The following is a 22057-nucleotide window of genomic DNA, read 5'->3' on the forward strand; positions in this document are numbered from 1 at the left end:
CTCTTTCCTACAATAATCATTGTTATTACACGGCTTGGTTGAATGCTTGATTCTAATTGGTCAATCACTGAATTCAGCTGTGTGTGATTCCTGGATAATGACCTATAACAGACCGCTGGCTGTCTAATCAAGGCTCAGAGCACCTGCTGCGCTGCTTGATTTTGTGCCGTATCCAACACGGCACCCATGTAAATAAACGCACAATGTCATTTACAACTAAACATGGCTCTCAAGAATGTTTTTGAAAACATTTGAAGCGAGAAATAGACAATGCAGTAACCAAAAAATATTTTATTTTATCAACACCTCCTTGTTTTCCGAGTTGCACTGGACGGACGGCCAGCGCAATACTTTCATTACTGTAAGCAAGGAAATACTTAGTTTTGTTGTTACTTTTGGGTAAATGTATTAATTAATTTATTAAGTAGCCGTGTAATAACCGGGATAATTGACGGCTTCGCCTCTGGGTTTAATAATCCTGTCGGGGGTTATTTCTCAACAACGACCAGTGCGCCGTCATCCCTTGCTTAACGTTTAGACAAGTTATTCTAGACAGGACAAACTGGCCTCAAGAGATACCGCTTTCCATCATGTATCTGCAGTATCATGATGACATTTTCAGACAAAACATTGTTGTCTCCGTCAGGCCGAAAGGCATGGCGAGAGAGTATGTTTTACCCCCTGTCCGTCCGTCCGTGTGTCCGTGTGTGTGTGTGTGTGTGTGTGTGTGTGTGTCATTCTGTCTGTGGACAGCTAATCTCCGGCACCGTTGGCTTGCTCGCAGCAAAACTGTGCACACACACTCCCTGGATGCCAGAGCAGAATCTCTGCCCCAAATTTCGGCCTGTCATAGCGCCACCAGGAGGTCGATTTGTGCAAAACACATTTCTTGACAGTACTCCTACATATTTTGTCAAACCTCACGCAAATCGGTACACAGTATCTCTATAGTCATAAAAATAAAAATTGCCTTCCAAAGTTTGCAGGAGTGCTCCGTTTTGAACAAAATGCCTCAAATCATGAACACATCATGTTATTTCTGTGAAATTTTGCACGCACATTCCCACTAGGCCGAGGAAGAAATGCCATTTGAATTTTCAAATCAGCCTCATGGTGGTGCTATAACATGCCGATTCGTGTTTTTACCTATAACTGCACCGATCGTGTAAAACTTTGTATGCACACTCTCTAGGGGCCAAGGAACAACTTTTCCCCTGCATTTTTCACATTTGCTGTTTATAGCGCCACCAGGAGGCCGACTTATGTAAAACACATTTTTTGATATTAAGCCTTAAGATTTTATCCAAATTTCACGCAAATCGGTACACATGATCTCTATAGTCATGTGATCAAGACTGATCTGTTTGATTCCATCATGATTGCCTCAAATTCACAATTAGAGTTTGCAGGAGTGGCCTGTTTTGAACAAAATGCCGCAAATCATGAACGCAGTGTCCGATTGCAGTGAAACTTTGCACGCACATTCGCACTACGTTGTCGAACAAATGCCACCCTTTTACATTGCCCTATTATAGCGCCACCAGGAGGCCGATTTTTGCAGCGCTTTTTTTTCTTATATTACTCCTACAAATTTTATGCAAATTGGTACACATTATCTCTATAGTCAAGTGATCAAGATGGTTCAGTCCTTGCTGAACCACCGTCCGTGCTGGCCCATAATAACCTACCTAACCTGGCGGACACCTGTGCTCCGAGGAGCACTTTTTCTAGTTTAAGTAATGTTTTGGAATGACAAAAACAGCAAGGCCTGAACGGTCAAGGATTGACAAAAGCAAAACAAAAACATATTCAATCATAAATAGCATTTAAAAGGTGTTGTTCCAATTAGGAATAAAATGTTCATGTGTCGTACATCAAAACTACACTACAATAAACTAATATGTTTGTGATTGTAACACTGCGGTTCTTCACATTCAAACATCTGCTTGAATGTTTTTCCCTGCTCTGTTGGCCCAGGGATTACATTAGTCCAGTGGTTCTACCCATCAGGGTTCCTTGAGGGGCTTCCAAATGAACCCTTACAGGCCTGTAACTCTGAGACTGTACAAATGGAACCAAATGGAACCAAATGGACCCGTGCGGGTCCATTTGGTTGCATTTGTCCTTGGAATTAAAAAGGTTTGAGAAACACCGCATTTGTCCATTGAAGACGATGATATACTGTCTCTGTCTGCAAGTGCGTATCATAAGAAGGTTTGTAGCGGTCGTTGATTTGAGCCACACTGGGTGTTAATACTTGTTGTGATATTCACACTGACCCACACTCACCTCCTCAATGTCCAGGTTTTTCCTGGATTTGTAAATAAACTCTCCAATAGCTACAAAAACGGAGAGGACAAGTCCGGCAGCAAGCACAATGAAGATGCCCCCGATGTTCTCCACACCCAGGGCACTGGCCTCTTTGCTGTCTTCCTCTGGACACCCATTCCCCCTCCACCATTTCTCCTTCATCATGTGCAGCTTGCCCTCTTCCTGCAGCTGCAAGATGGCTATGGTCACCTTGTCTCTATAAGGAGAACCTGGGGGGGGGGGGGGTTATACATGGTTATACATGGACATCCTAACCATTATGAAGTTCATGCACTTTAGGCAGTTATGTAACTGAAAGTAAGATAAGCAACAAAGCCTTAACCACTTAAGCCCTATCTTAAAAATGTTTTGAACATTTTCAAAAGGTTCAATGCTTGGACGGACCACAAGGTGGACGGACCACATGGGCACTGCGTCAGGCACCCGGAACTAGTGGCAAGCAAACCGACACTGTAGGAGTCAACCCAGGGCACAGCCAGGAAAGGTAAGAAGCGCACCACCTACGTAGATGCACTGTGGCGCGACAGTGGAGCTAACAACGCCGCACTCTTGCATCGCAATGTTTTGAACATCTTGAAAAATAGCCGATCTACAAGCTCACAAAGTATTGCATGGTAATGTGTTGTGCGGTTGTAGATTGTTTTTTTCTTTTTTAAATGGAAAGGGAATTTAGGTCATTTTGGAACATTTTCACCTGTATTGACATGCCCAAAATTGGGATGCCAGGGTTAAAGTGGTTAAGCTTAATTTATACTCGCACAACGGTGTCACTTGTTGAAAAGAGCAGATTCACGTAGTACAAATTAGGCTTAATTTAACCTGCTTCAACCTTACCAATGGGTGTTCCCACTCCATAGCCCTTTGAATCTATCAGGCCTCCAATCTGTGTGAGGTTGCAGTTGCGCTGGCTGATGTATTCAATGCTGGTCGACTCCATGAGAAGAGCATAGTCTGTGGTGAGGACCCTCTGAATGCCCTCCTTATTGTTCTTCACCAACGCAGTGTTTTTCCTGCTGCTCATGAATGCCCACATTTTCTCATAAGTGGATATTTTAGATTTCTGTTGAAGGAGAAGACACATTTATGGTGGCAGCGAATGGAGCTTAAAGGTTAATTTACACTTGTCGAGCGACACTCTGTTGAAAATCTGTCGTTTCTTTTCAAGTAACACTTAATAGTTTATTAGGTAACCTTAAGAGCAAGCCTTGATGGCTCACAGATAAAACTCAAAGTCACTGTTCTTGTCCACGATTTGTTTAAAATTATGTTTTTTTTTTTTAAAGGAATTTAAAAAAAAACTGTTACCTTAAAGAAGGTCATGGTGGAGCCGTCTCTCACAGCTCCATACTCAATTTTAGTTTGCTTGGCCAAGTCATCTGCCGAGTCAATGGGTGAGTCCATTCTCTCCACAGTGAGAAAAGCAGCCAAGTTGGCAGTATATGATGATATTATAATTAATGTAAAGAACCACCATATTCCACCCACTATCCTTGTGGAGAGGGCTCTAGGCATTAGTTCTGACCCTATATGATAAGAACAATAACATAGAATCAATTCAAATTGAACAAACATCAAGAGTCAAATGTGATGTTCTGAAATAGAAGACAAATATATCTTATTTGTTTTGCAAAAATACGATTTGGTGTTATTTTCCTCTGACTGGCCTCAAATAAAGACTAATAACAATAAAAGTAATACCTTGCTGCATAAGAGCTCCAACTCCAAACCACACACTATTGATCAGAGTGAAGTTGTTTTCAACCACATCTGATTCAGGGTTACAGGGGTGAGGGTTGTACCATTCATAGGGAGTGAACCTGCCGGCACAGAATGACACTGCTTCAATACATCACACACAAGAAAAAATCTTTCTCATCTTAGTTTTTTCAACTTTTAGAACCAGATCTTCCCTTCTCCTGCATGCATACCAATATACCACATTAATACTTCCTCTCAAGGGTTCCAATAATTTGTAGTCACCATCAAAGCTGGGTTAATTATTCAGACAACATTCCTTTTGAATAATTATGTCAGAAATAAATATCAGCAGGGGGGGGCACACCACTGTAGATGGTCAGCAGCATGACTAAACTGTAAACCAAGTTCATGAAACCCAACACTGATTGTTCATGAGCCTCTGTGGAATATGCATGCAAGAAGTGAAAATACATCAATATTTATATATTATTGTCAAAATGAGTTTGGATACTCCATGCAGTTTGCCTGTCATTGCATTCACACATTATTATATTTCTTTGTGGGGGGGGGGGTATTTCTTACAAAAACCTAAATAGAGCGCAACAGTGGATGCCATGTTTTTCACTAGCGCTGATGTCAGAAGTAGAAATCCCATTCATTTTCTTCCAGACAAAATAATAATTAAATTATTATTTTGTCTGGAAGAAAATGAATGGGATTTCTACTAAATTTTAGCTTTCTTCTTTTTCACTTTAATCGTTGTCTTCATTATAGTTTTTATATTGTTAATAGTGACTGGTAGTGATTTTCAACGACGGCTGCACCCCACGTCTGACACAGCCCTGGGTAGCCAACCCCACCTGGTGATCTGCGCTATGAGGACCTCACTTGTCTAGTGTTAAAATGTTTTAGTATCCCAAAATGTGTACAGTACAGTAAATCAAATGGCATTTTCATTTTTCTCTCAAGTGGCAATGTACCTGGCAATGACAAAAAGTACACAGCTGACCCCGAGACATGCCAGCAGCACATACATCCAGATGTCAGGTGAGAGCGGGTTCAGAAAGGAGAACACTCCTGGATTGGTGCCATTGGGTTTATGGTACAGGATGCTTATTCCCAGTGTCATGAATGGCTTGGAGAAGTCGATCACCTTTTCCCTCACATATGTGATGGTTAGAGGGGCCACAGCAAGGTCCGCCACCTGGTGAATAACAAAGGCATCCAACACTGACGGGCTGTACTGCTGATGGCTTATTGCTGTGTATACATCCAGCGATCACACCTTTAGCCACATTCAACCTGGCCTCCCTATTTTGGACATATGTTATTATAGGTGAAAATCTTAAAAGAAATGTCAAACACCTATCTATGAATGTGCAAAATCTCTGCATGCGTGTGAGTGTGTACCCCGCATATCTCTAAGACAGTGTCTGTGAGTGTGTCCCCTCCCTGCATAACTCAAGAATCGTCCGACCGATCGACTTCAAACTTGTGTATCGTGGAGGACCCGCGGGCGGTTGTCCGGAAATATCTATAAAGCCGCAATTCCAAATATCTATCTTTCTATGTTTCTGTCTGTCAGTGTCCCTTTTATGCCCATATATGGAAATATATGATGTCATTAATATGATGTCATAGACAGGCCTTCAAGTACTATGATAATGGGTACTGCACTAAATACTACATCATAGTACATAACCGGAGGGACATGCATTTCCAACAGCCATTGTCCTAGTTTTCAAAAATAGCCATGTGACGTGTTGTGAGTTTTTCGCTGCGTGACAATGCTGTGTACGACAAAGTATAAAACAGTGCTTAATTGGTTAATTTAGTTGGATTGCTGTATATGGATAATTAAGTATTCTATTCTTTCTGTGAGAGTTGCGCTCAGTACTCACATGGTCAATGAGTTCTCGCACCATGCCGTTCCATTCCCCCTTGTCATTCTGAGCACCGTACTTCCCGTCAGTCACAAGCTTCACCTCGTAGGCAAAACCCAGAATGTTGGACAGCTCTTTGAGCAGGTCTAGACAGTAGCCCTCAAAGCGGTCGTTGCCATACAGTGGCTTATCAGATTTCTTATTCATGACATAAGGATTTTCCTGGAAAATGACAAAGCATTAACGTCAGTAAATTAGGTACAGATATTCCCGAATAAGGGCATACTGCTTTCCCTTTGTCCTACTTATACTGTACCAGAATAGTTGTAACAACGAGGGTCCGGTTGGCCATTGAATCAGTAACATTTGTGGATGTGTCTTTGTTGCTGTCGGACACATTAAGGCCTGTGTTGGAATTCCACACTCCAATCTGTGAAAGATTATTAATCCAGATAATTTATACATACAGTAACTAGTGTTAGCTCATGTGTGTGTGGACCCTGTAACACTCTGTATTTTACTGTGTACTTTGTGTCATACAGTCGGTGACACAGATGTAGATCACACACTAGGAGTTCCCAGTCAGCTTCACATTCTTAACTTAAAATAAGGGATACAGAGGGAGGTACAAACACAACTTGGAGAGTGTACAGAGATGAGTATAGATGGGATGAAAAAGGGAATGAGATGTAACAAAGTCCTGTAGTTTGAGGGATGTAAAATGGCACATTCAGCTGATAACTACCCAGCACAGTGTTTCCTTGAGTTCCACACAGGCGTCACTAAGGAAGTGCTGAGATTCCCAAATATTGTAAGGTTGAACCATTGCTGTGGATATGGCATTCTGATGTGGATGTGTCAGCAGTATTCCCCAATAGGGTTTATTTGCTGGGGGATGGGGGGAATCCATGCCCCCTCTTTTGATCGCCAGTGGGGATATGTTTTATCCCTGCTTCCAATCAGACTGAATTAAATGAATTAATTTCCTTTTGAGAAATGTAAACTGTCTGATATGTTTGATATTTATGTTTGATAATATCACAATTCAACAGTTTAATAAAACAAATGTATGTTGGCCTCCCTATTTTGGTCAAATTTGTGAAAATGCAGATCTACAAGCTCATAACGCGTGAGCAGTGTGACATGTTGTAGAGCTTGTAGATCGGCTACTCATTATTTGTAACAAATCGAACCCTGGCTGACAATGTGCAATTTCCCCCTTCATTTGGGGAACCCTGTAGACTGGATACGGCACACAGACCGAGTTGGCAAAATAAAATGCAATAAAAGCTAGTGTTCTTCTGATATGATGTTTCATTAGGCCCCTTTAGCACTGTAGCTGTAGCGATTCTGCTGCTGTGTGTCAAACTTGCAAACCCATCAGTTGTGCTGCTGGTAAACATGATAAACATGTTTACCACCCTTAAACTAGAGGCCGATATCTCAAAACCCTTTGACATCATATTCCCTGTACAGAAGGATTGGACCATTTCTCTGATATAGCACCAAAACACATTCACTTTTTACTTAATAAAAGGGTTAACATCAGAGATGGTAATAGGAGGCAAGGCTAGTTAAAGATTTCACCACGGCTACTGTACATTCTTCCAGGACATCCACAATACAAACCTTTTTCCATACTCTTTTCAGACGGCTGTTGCCTACAATTGGCTTGCAGAAATAATAGAAAGAGAGCATTTTAATTGAAAAGGTCTGTACTTAAGATAGTAACAACATAATGTTTGAAATAATATGTCTCTTTATTGTGCTCTAATATAGAGGTAAAATAAACCAAGTATACCAAGTACATTTACTTTATTTTTTTCCCCTCATATATTTAGTTTCAGGTTTTTTTTGTGTTAATATTAGTTTTGGTTAACATGAACAAAGTGCAAACACTCGCAATTTGGTAGCTCCAATTATTTGTGGGAACAAAATTAATACAAAACAATTTTGGAATATGCACAATATATTGAGTTTGTAACTACAGTACAAACAATAGTGCTATTTAATGAGATACTTGTCCACTTATTATTGTCTAGTATTATTTTGTGTGAACAATCAAGCAAAAAATATAATGACCAAAATATTTAGCCTAAATTATTCAACTTAAACAGTTTGATTACATTATTCATAATGATGGCATGTGGTATCCTATTTAATATATGGGTAGATCACCTTTGTTATGCCCTCTTCCTTTAGGCTGATGACATCTAGATCAAATTCTTTCCGTAGGCCATCTGTCCTGTTTATAATTATTTGTCCCGTCAGACCATTCCATTGTGCCTGTGGGAAAGGGGGATGCAAAACAATACAAATACATTTCTTTATCTCTCTAAACAGAAACGTGCAAATCCACAGAGCGAGGGTTTATTAAAACATTTAGATATGGAGGTGAATGACGGATGAGGCAATGAACTTTGAAGCAGCCTAATTTGTTTATCTGTAACTGCAGCTGGGTATTTTTGACATTGCCACATTTGCAACAATTGGAATTGTGCATAATTCCACACTAAGTGCTCTCAGTATTTTACGATAATTCTAAATAACATAAAGCTGCTCAAGAGAGTGGACCATGATGCATAACATTAAGACTGGCAATATACAGTGGTTAATGTTAATGGTCGATGAAGGCGTGCCTCTATTAGACTGGAAAGCATAACTCGGACAGAGTGTACAAAATGTAACCTAATGGACCCGTAGGGTTCCATTTGGTTCCGTTTGTACATTCTTTGAGTTATGAATAGGTAAATTAACATTGAGCATTGTACTGTGTAACAGCACAGAAGTGTTTACATCTCAGATACGTTTGAATGCAGTTGATAATGAAGTGGGCTCGGGTGAATAACAGTCAACGTAAATCTTAGCTGCTGGAATCCCAATTATGTGCTCAAAGAAGAAGCTGAACAATCCATCTCTTAAGTCCTCCACCGTAGAAAAAGACAGCAGCGCTACAAATACTCAATGCCCTCATTGCCCTGATACTGAACTCTGACTCTCTATAATACTGTTTCATAATTGTTTCATCACTGTGCTGAACATAAGCATTCAGTGCATATGGTAGCACTATCTGGGTTATCGAAGGGTTACTGCATCTGAGATGCTTCAGAAATTCAGTCATTCAGTCAAGACTGCATAATAGTAAATCAGTAAATCCTCACCAATCAACACTATGACCAGTGGTGTAAAGTAAGTAGTAGTACATTTACTCAAGTGCTGTACTTAAGTACAATGTTGAGGTACTTTTACTTTACTGGAAAATCTCCAATTGTCTATACTTGAACTTCTACTCCATTACATCTCAGAGACAAATATTGTACTTTTACTCCACTACAATTATTTGACAACTTTAGTTACTAGTTACTTTGCAGATATAAATGATTACATTATAATATATACACAAGTAAGACGTGCGAACGCGGGAAGCGAACACAAGAAGAAATCTCAAACTGTCCTTCAAACTAAGGCGTTTTCAACTTGCCATCCGGCCTGAAATATGCACAAATTACATGGAATTCTTAGATATCCCAATAGATGAACTTGTGTAGATGCTTTTAGATGTTTTTTTTTACTGTAGCTGCTATATTTCTCTCAGAGGAGTGTAATTAGTCACCCAGGGGCAGGCGGATTTCAGCCACACTGTAGTGACACAGGCAGTGCACACAATACTGCACACAGACAGACAGACAGACACACAACCCGAGCACAGTTTCATATAAGCTGCACTTGCGCCTATATTATACCTAGGCTATTTGAAAATAGCAGATCTACAAGCTCACAACGCGTCGCATCACGACGCGTTGTGAGGTTTTAGATCTGTTATTCTGTCATCGAGCTCTGGACTTAGTAATTTTTTTTCCTATTCGGTAGTGACACCACCGAAACGAAAAAAAAATTGTTCCCCCAAAAACCTGTTAGGAGTACGTTTCAGGCAATTTAAAGTTGATTGGTAGTGACTTTTTTTTTGGTCCCTAACATTCATCGAGCTCTGGACTTAGTAATTTTTTTTTCCGTTTCGGTAGTGACACCATTGTGTCACTACCGAAACGGAAAAAAAAATGTTCCCTCAAAAACCTGTTAGGAGTACGTTTCAGGCAATTTAAAGTTGATTGGTAGTGACTTTTTTTTTGGTCCCTAACATTCATCGAGCTCTGGACTTAGTAATTTTTTTTCCGTTTCGGTAGTGACACAATGGTGTCACTACCGAAACGTAAAAAAAAATGTTCCCCCAAAAACCTGTTAGGAGTACGTTTCAGGCAATTTAAAGTTGATTGGTAGTGACTTTTTTTTTGGTCCCTAACATTCATCGAGCTCTGGACTTAGTAATTTTTTTTCCGTTTCGGTAGTGACACAATGGTGTCACTACCGAAACGAAAAACAAAAATGTTCCCCCAAAAACCTGTTAGGAGTACGTTTCAGGCAATTTAAAGTTGATTGGTAGTGACTTTTGTTTTGGTCCCTAACATTCATCGAGCTCTGGACTTAGTAATTTTTTTTCCGTTTCGGTAGTGACACCAAAAAAAAATGTTCCCCCAAAAACCTGTTAGGAGTACGTTTCAGGCAATTTAAAGTTGATTGGTAGTGACTTTTTTTTTGGTCCCTAACATTCATCGAGCTCTGGACTTAGTCATTTTTTTCCCGTTTCGGTAGTGACACCACCGAAACGAAAAAAAAATTGTTCCCCCAAAAACCTGTTAGGAGTACGTTTCAGGCAATTTAAAGTTGATTGGTAGTGACTTTTTTTTTGGTCCCTAACATTCATCGAGCTCTGGACTTAGTATTTTTTTTTCCGTTTCGGTAGTGACACAATGGTGTCACTACCGAAACTGAAAAAAAAATGTTCCCCCAAAAACCTGTTAGGAGTACGTTTCAGGCAATTTAAAGTTGATTGGTTTAGTGACTTTTTTTTTGGTCCCTAACATTCATCGAGCTCTGGACTTAGTAATTTTTTTTCCGTTTCGGTAGTGACACATTGGTGTCACAACCGAAACGAAAAAAAAAATGTTCCCCCAAAAACCTGTTAGGAGTACGTTTCAGGCAATTTAAAGTTGATTGGTTTAGTGACTTTTTTTTTGGTCCCTAACATTCATCGAGCTCTGGACTTAGTAATTTTTTTTCCGTTTCGGTAGTGACACATTGGTGTCACAACCGAAACGAAAAAAAAAATGTTCCCCCAAAAACCTGTTAGGAGTACGTTTCAGGCAATTTAAAGTTGATTGGTAGTGACTTTTTTTTTGGTCCCTAACATTCATCGAGCTCTGGACTTAGTAATTTTTTTTCCGTTTCGGTAGTGACACCACCGAAAGGAAAAAAAATTGTTCCCCCAAAAACCTGTTAGGAGTACGTTTCAGGCAATTTAAAGTTGATTGGTAGTGACTTTTTTTTTGGTCCCTAACATTCATCGAGCTCTGGACTTAGTCATTTTTTTCCCGTTTCGGTAGTGACACCACCGAAACGAAAAAAAAATTGTTCCCCCAAAAACCTGTTAGGAGTACGTTTCAGGCAATTTAAAGTTGATTGGTAGTGACTTTTTTTTTGGTCCCTAACATTCATCGAGCTCTGGACTTAGTATTTTTTTTTCCGTTTCGGTAGTGACACAATGGTGTCACTACCGAAACTGAAAAAAAAATGTTCCCCCAAAAACCTGTTAGGAGTACGTTTCAGGCAATTTAAAGTTGATTGGTAGTGACTTTTTTTTTGGTCCCTAACATTCATCGAGCTCTGGACTTAGTAATTTTTTTTCCGTTTCGGTAGTGACACCACCGAAAGGAAAAAAAATTGTTCCCCCAAAAACCTGTTAGGAGTACGTTTCAGGCAATTTAAAGTTGATTGGTAGTGACTTTTTTTTTGGTCCCTAACATTCATCGAGCTCTGGACTTAGTATTTTTTTTTCCGTTTCGGTAGTGACACAATGGTGTCACTACCGAAACTGAAAAAAAAATGTTCCCCCAAAAACCTGTTAGGAGTACGTTTCAGGCAATTTAAAGTTGATTGGTTTAGTGACTTTTTTTTTGGTCCCTAACATTCATCGAGCTCTGGACTTAGTAATTTTTTTTCCGTTTCGGTAGTGACACATTGGTGTCACAACCGAAACGAAAAAAAAAATGTTCCCCCAAAAACCTGTTAGGAGTACGTTTCAGGCAATTTAAAGTTGATTGGTTTAGTGACTTTTTTTTTGGTCCCTAACATTCATCGAGCTCTGGACTTAGTAATTTTTTTTCCGTTTCGGTAGTGACACATTGGTGTCACAACCGAAACGAAAAAAAAAATGTTCCCCTAAAAACCTGTTAGGAGTACGTTTCAGGCAATTTAAAGTTGATTGGTAGTGACTTTTTTTTTGGTCCCTAACATTCATCGAGCTCTGGACTTAGTAATTTTTTTCCCGTTTCGGTAGTGACACAATGGTGTCACTACTGAAACGAAAAACAAAAATGTTCCCCCAAAAACCTGTTAGGAGTACGTTTCAGGCAATTTAAAGTTGATTGGTAGTGACTTTTTTTTTGGTCCCTAACATTCATCGAGCTCTGGACTTAGTAATTTTTTTTCCGTTTCGGTAGTGACACCACCGAAAGGAAAAAAAATTGTTCCCCCAAAAACCTGTTAGGAGTACGTTTCAGGCAATTTAAAGTTGATTGGTAGTGACTTTTTTTTTGGTCCCTAACATTCATCGAGCTCTGGACTTAGTCATTTTTTTCCCGTTTCGGTAGTGACACCACCGAAACGAAAAAAAAATTGTTCCCCCAAAAACCTGTTAGGAGTACGTTTCAGGCAATTTAAAGTTGATTGGTAGTGACTTTTTTTTTGGTCCCTAACATTCATCGAGCTCTGGACTTAGTATTTTTTTTTCCGTTTCGGTAGTGACACAATGGTGTCACTACCGAAACTGAAAAAAAAATGTTCCCCCAAAAACCTGTTAGGAGTACGTTTCAGGCAATTTAGAGTTGATTGGTAGTGACTTTTTTTTTGGTCCCTAACATTCATCGAGCTCTGGACTTAGTAATTTTTTTTCCGTTTCGGTAGTGACACCACCGAAAGGAAAAAAAATTGTTCCCCCAAAAACCTGTTAGGAGTACGTTTCAGGCAATTTAAAGTTGATTGGTAGTGACTTTTTTTTTGGTCCCTAACATTCATCGAGCTCTGGACTTAGTCATTTTTTTTCCGTTTCGGTAGTGACACAATGGTGTCACTACCGAAACGGAAAAAAAAAAGTTCCCCCAAAAACCTGTTAGGAGTACGTTTCAGGCAATTTAAAGTTGATTGGTAGTGACTTTTTTTTTGGTCCCTAACATTCATCGAGCTCTGGACTTAGTAATTTTTTTTCCGTTTCGGTAGTGACACCACCGAAAGGAAAAAAAATTGTTCCCCCAAAAACCTGTTAGGAGTACGTTTCAGGCAATTTAAAGTTGATTGGTAGTGACTTTTTTTTTGGTCCCTAACATTCATCGAGCTCTGGACTTAGTATTTTTTTTTCCGTTTCGGTAGTGACACAATGGTGTCACTACCGAAACTGAAAAAAAAATGTTCCCCCAAAAACCTGTTAGGAGTACGTTTCAGGCAATTTAAAGTTGATTGGTTTAGTGACTTTTTTTTTGGTCCCTAACATTCATCGAGCTCTGGACTTAGTAATTTTTTTTCCGTTTCGGTAGTGACACATTGATGTCACAACCGAAACGAAAAAAAAAATGTTCCCCCAAAAACCTGTTAGGAGTACGTTTCAGGCAATTTAAAGTTGATTGGTTTAGTGACTTTTTTTTTGGTCCCTAACATTCATCGAGCTCTGGACTTAGTAATTTTTTTTCCGTTTCGGTAGTGACACATTGGTGTCACAACCGAAACGAAAAAAAAAATGTTCCCCTAAAAACCTGTTAGGAGTACGTTTCAGGCAATTTAAAGTTGATTGGTAGTGACTTTTTTTTTGGTCCCTAACATTCATCGAGCTCTGGACTTAGTAATTTTTTTCCCGTTTCGGTAGTGACACAATGGTGTCACTACTGAAACGAAAAACAAAAATGTTCCCCCAAAAACCTGTTAGGAGTACGTTTCAGGCAATTTAAAGTTGATTGGTAGTGACTTTTTTTTTGGTCCCTAACATTCATCGAGCTCTGGACTTAGTAATTTTTTTTCCGTTTCGGTAGTGACACCACCGAAAGGAAAAAAAATTGTTCCCCCAAAAACCTGTTAGGAGTACGTTTCAGGCAATTTAAAGTTGATTGGTAGTGACTTTTTTTTTGGTCCCTAACATTCATCGAGCTCTGGACTTAGTCATTTTTTTCCCGTTTCGGTAGTGACACCACCGAAACGAAAAAAAAATTGTTCCCCCAAAAACCTGTTAGGAGTACGTTTCAGGCAATTTAAAGTTGATTGGTAGTGACTTTTTTTTTGGTCCCTAACATTCATCGAGCTCTGGACTTAGTATTTTTTTTTCCGTTTCGGTAGTGACACAATGGTGTCACTACCGAAACTGAAAAAAAAATGTTCCCCCAAAAACCTGTTAGGAGTACGTTTCAGGCAATTTAGAGTTGATTGGTAGTGACTTTTTTTTTGGTCCCTAACATTCATCGAGCTCTGGACTTAGTAATTTTTTTTCCGTTTCGGTAGTGACACCACCGAAAGGAAAAAAAATTGTTCCCCCAAAAACCTGTTAGGAGTACGTTTCAGGCAATTTAAAGTTGATTGGTAGTGACTTTTTTTTTGGTCCCTAACATTCATCGAGCTCTGGACTTAGTAATTTTTTTTCCGTTTCGGTAGTGACACAATGGTGTCACTACCGAAACGAAAAAAAAATGTTCCCCCAAAAACCTGTTAGGAGTACGTTTCAGGCAATTTAAAGTTGATTGGTAGTGACTTTTTTTTTGGTCCCTAACATTCATCGAGCTCTGGACTTAGTAATTTTTTTTCCGTTTCGGTAGTGACACAATGGTGTCACTACCGAAACTGAAAAAAAAATGTTCCCCCAAAAACCTGTTAGGAGTACGTTTCAGGCAATTTAAAGTTGATTGGTAGTGACTTTTTTTTTGGTCCCTAACATTCATCGAGCTCTGGACTTAGTAATTTTTTTTCCGTTTCGGTAATGACACCACCGAAACGAAAACAAAATTGTTCCCCCAAAAACCTGTTAGGAGTACGTTTTAGGCAATTTAAAGTTGATTGGTAGTGACTTTTTTTTTGGTCCCTAACATTCATCGAGCTCTGGACTTAGTCTTTTTTTTTCCGTTTCGGTAGTGACACAATGGTCTCACTACCGAAACGAAAAAAAAAATGTTCCCCCAAAAACCTGTTAGGAGTACGTTTCAGGCAATTTAAAGTTGATTGGTAGTGACTTTTTTTTTGGTCCCTAACATTCATTGAGCTCTGGACTTAGTAATTTGTTTTCCGTTTCGGTAGTGACACAATGGTGTCACTACCGAAACGAAAAAGAAAAAAAAGTTCCACCAAAAACCTGTTAGGAGTACGTTTCAGGCAATTTAAAGTTGATTGGTAGTGACTTTTTTTTTGGTCCCTAACATTCATCGAGCTCTGGACTTAGTCATTTTTTTTCCGTTTCGGTAATGACACCACCGAAACGAAAACAAAATTGTTCCCCCAAAAACCTGTTAGGAGTACGTTTCAGGCAATTTAAAGTTGATTGGTAGTGACTTTTTTTTGGTCCCTAACATTCATCGAGCTCTGGACTTAGTCTTTTTTTTTCCGTTTCGGTAGTGACACAATGGTGTCACTACCGAAACTGAAAAAAAAATGTTCCCCCAAAAACCTGTTAGGAGTACGTTTCAGGCAATTTAAAGTTGATTGGTAGTAACATTCATTGAGCTCTGGACTTAGTAATTTTTTTTCCGTTTCGGTAGTGACACAATGGTGTCACTACCGAAACGAAAAAAAAATTTTTTAAAGTTGATTGGTAGTGACTTTTTTTTTGGTCCCTAACATTCATCGAGCTCTGGACTTAGTAATTTTTTTTCCGTTTCGGTAGTGACACCACCGAAAGGAAAAAAAATTGTTCCCCCAAAAACCTGTTAGGAGTACGTTTCAGGCAATTTAAAGTTGATTGGTAGTGACTTTTTTTTTGGTCCCTAACATTCATCGAGCTCTGGACTTAGTAATTTTTTTTCCGTTTCGGTAATGACACCACCGAAACGAAAACAAAATTGTTCCCCCAAAAACCTGTTAGGAGTACGTTTTAGGCAATTTAAAGTTGATTGGTAGTGACTTTTTTTTTGGTCCCTAACATTCATCGAGCTCTGGACTTAGTCTTTTTTTTTCCGTTTCGGTAGTGACACAATGGTCTCACTACCGAAACGAAAAAAAAAATGTTCCCCCAAAAACCTGTTAGGAGTACGTTTCAGGCAATTTAAAGTTGATTGGTAGTGACTTTTTTTTTGGTCCCTAACATTCATTGAGCTCTGGACTTAGTAATTTGTTTTCCGTTTCGGTAGTGACACAATGGTGTCACTACCGAAACGAAAAAGAAAAAAAAGTTCCACCAAAAACCTGTTAGGAGTACGTTTCAGGCAATTTAAAGTTGATTGGTAGTGACTTTTTTTTTGGTCCCTAACATTCATCGAGCTCTGGACTTAGTCATTTTTTTTCCGTTTCGGTAATGACACCACCGAAACGAAAACAAAATTGTTCCCCCAAAAACCTGTTAGGAGTACGTTTCAGGCAATTTAAAGTTGATTGGTAGTGACTTTTTTTTGGTCCCTAACATTCATCGAGCTCTGGACTTAGTCTTTTTTTTTCCGTTTCGGTAGTGACACAATGGTGTCACTACCGAAACTGAAAAAAAAATGTTCCCCCAAAAACCTGTTAGGAGTACGTTTCAGGCAATTTAAAGTTGATTGGTAGTAACATTCATTGAGCTCTGGACTTAGTAATTTTTTTTCCGTTTCGGTAGTGACACAATGGTGTCACTACCGAAACGAAAAAAACATTTTTTAAAGTTGATTGGTAGTGACTTTTTTTTTGGTCCCTAACATTCATCGAGCTCTGGACTTAGTAATTTTTTTTCCGTTTCGGTAGTGACACCACCGAAAGGAAAACAAAATTGTTCCCCCAAAAACCTGTTAGGAGTACGTTTCAGGCAATTTAAAGTTGATTGGTAGTGACTTTTTTTTGGTCCCTAACATTCATCGAGCTCTGGACTTAGTCTTTTTTTTTCCGTTTCGGTAGTGACACAATGGTGTCACTACCGAAACTGAAAAAAAAATGTTCCCCCAAAAACCTGTTAGGAGTACGTTTCAGGCAATTTAAAGTTGATTGGTAGTAACATTCATTGAGCTCTGGACTTAGTAATTTTTTTTCCGTTTCGGTAGTGACACAATGGTGTCACTACCGAAACGAAAAAAAAATTTTTTAAAGTTGATTGGTAGTGACTTTTTTTTTGGTCCCTAACATTCATCGAGCTCTGGACTTAGTAATTTTTTTTCCGTTTCGGTAGTGACACCACCGAAAGGAAAAAAAATTGTTCCCCCAAAAACCTGTTAGGAGTACGTTTCAGGCAATTTAAAGTTGATTGGTAGTGACTTTTTTTTTGGTCCCTAACATTCATCGAGCTCTGGACTTAGTAATTTTTTTTCCGTTTCGGTAATGACACCACCGAAACGAAAACAAAATTGTTCCCCCAAAAACCTGTTAGGAGTACGTTTTAGGCAATTTAAAGTTGATTGGTAGTGACTTTTTTTTTGGTCCCTAACATTCATCGAGCTCTGGACTTAGTCTTTTTTTTTCCGTTTCGGTAGTGACACAATGGTCTCACTACCGAAACGAAAAAAAAAATGTTCCCCCAAAAACCTGTTAGGAGTACGTTTCAGGCAATTTAAAGTTGATTGGTAGTGACTTTTTTTTTGGTCCCTAACATTCATTGAGCTCTGGACTTAGTAATTTGTTTTCCGTTTCGGTAGTGACACAATGGTGTCACTACCGAAACGAAAAAGAAAAAAAAGTTCCACCAAAAACCTGTTAGGAGTACGTTTCAGGCAATTTAAAGTTGATTGGTAGTGACTTTTTTTTTGGTCCCTAACATTCATCGAGCTCTGGACTTAGTCATTTTTTTTCCGTTTCGGTAATGACACCACCGAAACGAAAACAAAATTGTTCCCCCAAAAACCTGTTAGGAGTACGTTTCAGGCAATTTAAAGTTGATTGGTAGTGACTTTTTTTTGGTCCCTAACATTCATCGAGCTCTGGACTTAGTCTTTTTTTTTCCGTTTCGGTAGTGACACAATGGTGTCACTACCGAAACTGAAAAAAAAATGTTCCCCCAAAAACCTGTTAGGAGTACGTTTCAGGCAATTTAAAGTTGATTGGTAGTAACATTCATTGAGCTCTGGACTTAGTAATTTTTTTTCCGTTTCGGTAGTGACACAATGGTGTCACTACCGAAACGAAAAAAACATTTTTTAAAGTTGATTGGTAGTGACTTTTTTTTTGGTCCCTAACATTCATCGAGCTCTGGACTTAGTAATTTTTTTTCCGTTTCGGTAGTGACACCACCGAAAGGAAAAAAAATTGTTCCCCCAAAAACCTGTTAGGAGTACGTTTCAGGCAATTTAAAGTTGATTGGTAGTGACTTTTTTTTTGGTCCCTAACATTCATCGAGCTCTGGACTTGGTCATTTTTTTCCCGTTTCGGTAGTGACACCACCGAAACGAAAAAAAAATTGTTCCCCCAAAAACCTGTTAGGAGTACGTTTCAGGCAATTTAAAGTTGATTGGTAGTGACTTTTTTTTTGGTCCCTAACATTCATCGAGCTCTGGACTTAGTATTTTTTTTCCCGTTTCGGTAGTGACACAATGGTGTCACTACCGAAACTGAAAAAAAAATGTTCCCCCAAAAACCTGTTAGGAGTACGTTTCAGGCAATTTAAAGTTGATTGGTAGTGACTTTTTTTTTGGTCCCTAACATTCATCGAGCTCTGGACTTAGTCATTTTTTTTCCGTTTCGGTAGTGACACAATGGTGTCACTACCGAAACGGAAAAAAAAAAGTTCCCCCAAAAACCTGTTAGGAGTACGTTTCAGGCAATTTAAAGTTGATTGGTAGTGACTTTTTTTTTGGTCCCTAACATTCATCGAGCTCTGGACTTAGTAATTTTTTTTCCGTTTCGGTAGTGACACAATGGTGTCACTACCGAAACGAAAAAAAAATGTTCCCCCAAAAACCTGTTAGGAGTACGTTTCAGGCAATTTAAAGTTGATTGGTAGTGACTTTTTTTTTGGTCCCTAACATTCATCGAGCTCTGGACTTAGTAATTTTTTTTCCGTTTCGGTAGTGACACAATGGTGTCACTACCGAAACTGAAAAAAAAAATGTTCCCCCAAAAACCTGTTAGGAGTACGTTTCAGGCAATTTAAAGTTGATTGGTAGTGACTTTTTTTTTGGTCCCTAACATTCATCGAGCTCTGGACTTAGTAATTTTTTTTCCGTTTCGGTAATGACACCACCGAAACGAAAACAAAATTGTTCCCCCAAAAACCTGTTAGGAGTACGTTTTAGGCAATTTAAAGTTGATTGGTAGTGACTTTTTTTTTGGTCCCTAACATTCATCGAGCTCTGGACTTAGTCTTTTTTTTTTCGTTTCGGTAGTGACACAATGGTCTCACTACCGAAACGAAAAAAAAAATGTTCCCCCAAAAACCTGTTAGGAGTACGTTTCAGGCAATTTAAAGTTGATTGGTAGTGACTTTTTTTTTGGTCCCTAACATTCATTGAGCTCTGGACTTAGTAATTTGTTTTCCGTTTCGGTAGTGACACAATGGTGTCACTACCGAAACGAAAAAGAAAAAAAAGTTCCCCCAAAAACCTGTTAGGAGTACGTTTCAGGCAATTTAAAGTTGATTGGTAGTGACTTTTTTTTTGGTCCCTAACATTCATCGAGCTCTGGACTTAGTCATTTTTTTTCCGTTTCGGTAATGACACCACCGAAACGAAAACAAAATTGTTCCCCCAAAAACCTGTTAGGAGTACGTTTCAGGCAATTTAAAGTTGATTGGTAGTGACTTTTTTTTGGTCCCTAACATTCATCGAGCTCTGGACTTAGTCTTTTTTTTTCCGTTTCGGTAGTGACACAATGGTGTCACTACAGAAACTGAAAAAAAAATGTTCCCCCAAAAACCTGTTAGGAGTACGTTTCAGGCAATTTAAAGTTGATTGGTAGTAACATTCATTGAGCTCTGGACTTAGTATTTTTTTTTCCGTTTCGGTAGTGACACAATGGTGTCACTACCGAAACGAAAAAAAAAAAAAAGTTTCCCCAAAAACCTGTTAGGAATACGTTTCAGGCAATTTAAAGTTGATTGGTAGTGACTTTTTTTTTGGTCCCTAACATTCTAAAGCTCTGGACTTAGTAATTTTTTTTTTCCGTTTCGGTAGTGACACAATGGTGTCACTACCGAAACGAAAACAAAATTGTTCTCCCAAAAACCTGTTAGGAGTACGTTTCAGGCAATTTAAAGTTGATTGGTAGTGACTTTTTTTTTGGTCCCTAACATTCATCGAGCTCTGGACTTAGGCTTTTTTTTCCCGTTTCGGTAGTGACACAATGGTCTCACTACCGAAACGAAAAAAAAAAAGTTCCCCCAAAAACCTGTTAGGAGTACGTTTCAGGCAATTTAAAGTTGATTGGTAGTGACTTTTTTTATTGTCCCTAACATTCATTGAGCTCTGGACTTAGTAATTTTTTTTCCGTTTCGGTAGTGACACAATGGTGTCACTACCGAAACGAAAAAAAAAATGGGTAGCACTTTACAATAATGACCCGTTATAAAGCATTTATAAACGTTTATAAGTAGTTTGTAGACTATTAACAAATCATTAATAACCTGTTTGTTGACATTCGTAAATGATTACTAAAACCTTTATAACTACAGTTACAAATCATTTGTAAAGTATTAGTAAGTAGTGAACTATTGAATAAGCCATTTATATACATCTGTAAAAGATTATTAAATCATTTGTAACGACCCATTCTAAAGCATTTATAAACGTTTATAAGCAGTTTGTAGACTATTAACAAATCATTAACAACCTGTTTATTGACATTCGTAAATGATTACTAAAACCTTTATAACTACGGTTACAAATCATCTATAAAGGTATTAGTAACTATTCATGAATAAGCCATGTATAATACATCTGTAAATGATTATTAAATCATTTGTAACTGATGTTACATAATATATACAAGCTATTGGTAGCTAGTTCATGTTTAACATATGCTTTGTTAAACATTCCTAAAGTATCTATAAATCCTTAGTACATGTTATTATGTGCCCTATAGTAAAGTGAAGACAGTTCATCATTTACAACTGTCTGTTAATGTGTTTGTTCATGTTTAACATGCTCTGTAAAACATTCCTAAAATATTTATAAATCCTTTGTACATGTTATTATGTGCCCTACAGTAAAGTGAAGACAGTTCATCATTTATGACTGTCTGTTAATGTGGACTTTCTCCTTACCTGTTGCAAACTACCTGGCTTTCATGAATGCAGACACCAAACAATTACTAGAATTATCATTCATGTTAAGCAAATTATGCGTAAGACATTCGTAAAGAGTATGTAAACCATTTGTGGTGTTAGGGACCAAAAAGGTCACTACAAAGTACTACCAATCAACTCTAAATTGCCTGAAACATACTCCTAACAGGTTTTTGGGGGGACGATTTTGGCCTCTACACTTAGTGATTATTTCGGATTTAACTTTCGTTTCGGTGGTGACCAACTTTCGTTTCGGTAGTTTGATTACAAAATGTAAGTTGTGTAAAAAATAATCTGACTATACTAAGTTGTTATTTGTTTGTTTAAGTCAGGCTATACTCTACTCAGAGTCATAAGTTTACAAAATGTACTAAAGTACAGTGAACGTCTGTGCGGTTTGTCTTCATCACTGAAAATAACGTACATGTAAACTGATGTCATGTGCAGTTGTGGTGAAGAAACACAACCATTTCACTCCTAATAATACCTATTTGATTTGACATCCTGACTTGCTGCTGTAGCTGAGGCTTGAACCTGTTACCTGCGGCTCACTAGTCAGTGACTCTATCCATTCACCTACAGCTGTTTCCTTGGAATCTGCGGTTCTGAAACGTTTTGTTGTCAACCCCCCAAATTGACATGTATTTGGGCAGTGGACCCCAATGTGAAAAGA

At 38.6% G+C, this 22057-nt stretch overlaps 1 protein-coding gene across 2 annotated transcripts in view; it reads right to left on the reverse strand.

Annotated features, from left to right (window-relative positions):
• Positions 1-1936: 1936 nt before the first annotated feature.
• The window catches only part of LOC311050718 (glutamate receptor ionotropic, kainate 1), a 58718-nt gene continuing 38597 nt past the window's right edge, over positions 1937-22057 (reverse strand). The window contains exons 8-16 of one of the 2 annotated variants that reach the window (XM_084064831.1): positions 8091-8198; positions 7542-7583; positions 6229-6342; positions 5931-6134; positions 5010-5233; positions 4030-4148; positions 3637-3854; positions 3166-3391; positions 1937-2540 (exon numbers count right to left, since the gene is read on the reverse strand). In XM_084064831.1, coding sequence (XP_083920957.1) covers positions 2251-2540; positions 3166-3391; positions 3637-3854; positions 4030-4148; positions 5010-5233; positions 5931-6134; positions 6229-6342; positions 7542-7583; positions 8091-8198 — 1545 coding nt within the window. In that variant the 3' untranslated portion in view covers positions 1937-2250. The remainder of the gene's footprint in view (positions 2541-3165; positions 3392-3636; positions 3855-4029; positions 4149-5009; positions 5234-5930; positions 6135-6228; positions 6343-7541; positions 7584-8090; positions 8199-22057) is intronic. The other variant, XM_084064832.1, reaches the window with a different exon arrangement.

Source organism: Gymnoscopelus microlampas (assembly GCF_963454915.1).
Source record: "Gymnoscopelus microlampas genome assembly, chromosome: 8".
In the NCBI taxonomy this organism is placed as follows: domain Eukaryota; kingdom Metazoa; phylum Chordata; class Actinopteri; order Myctophiformes; family Myctophidae; genus Gymnoscopelus; species Gymnoscopelus microlampas.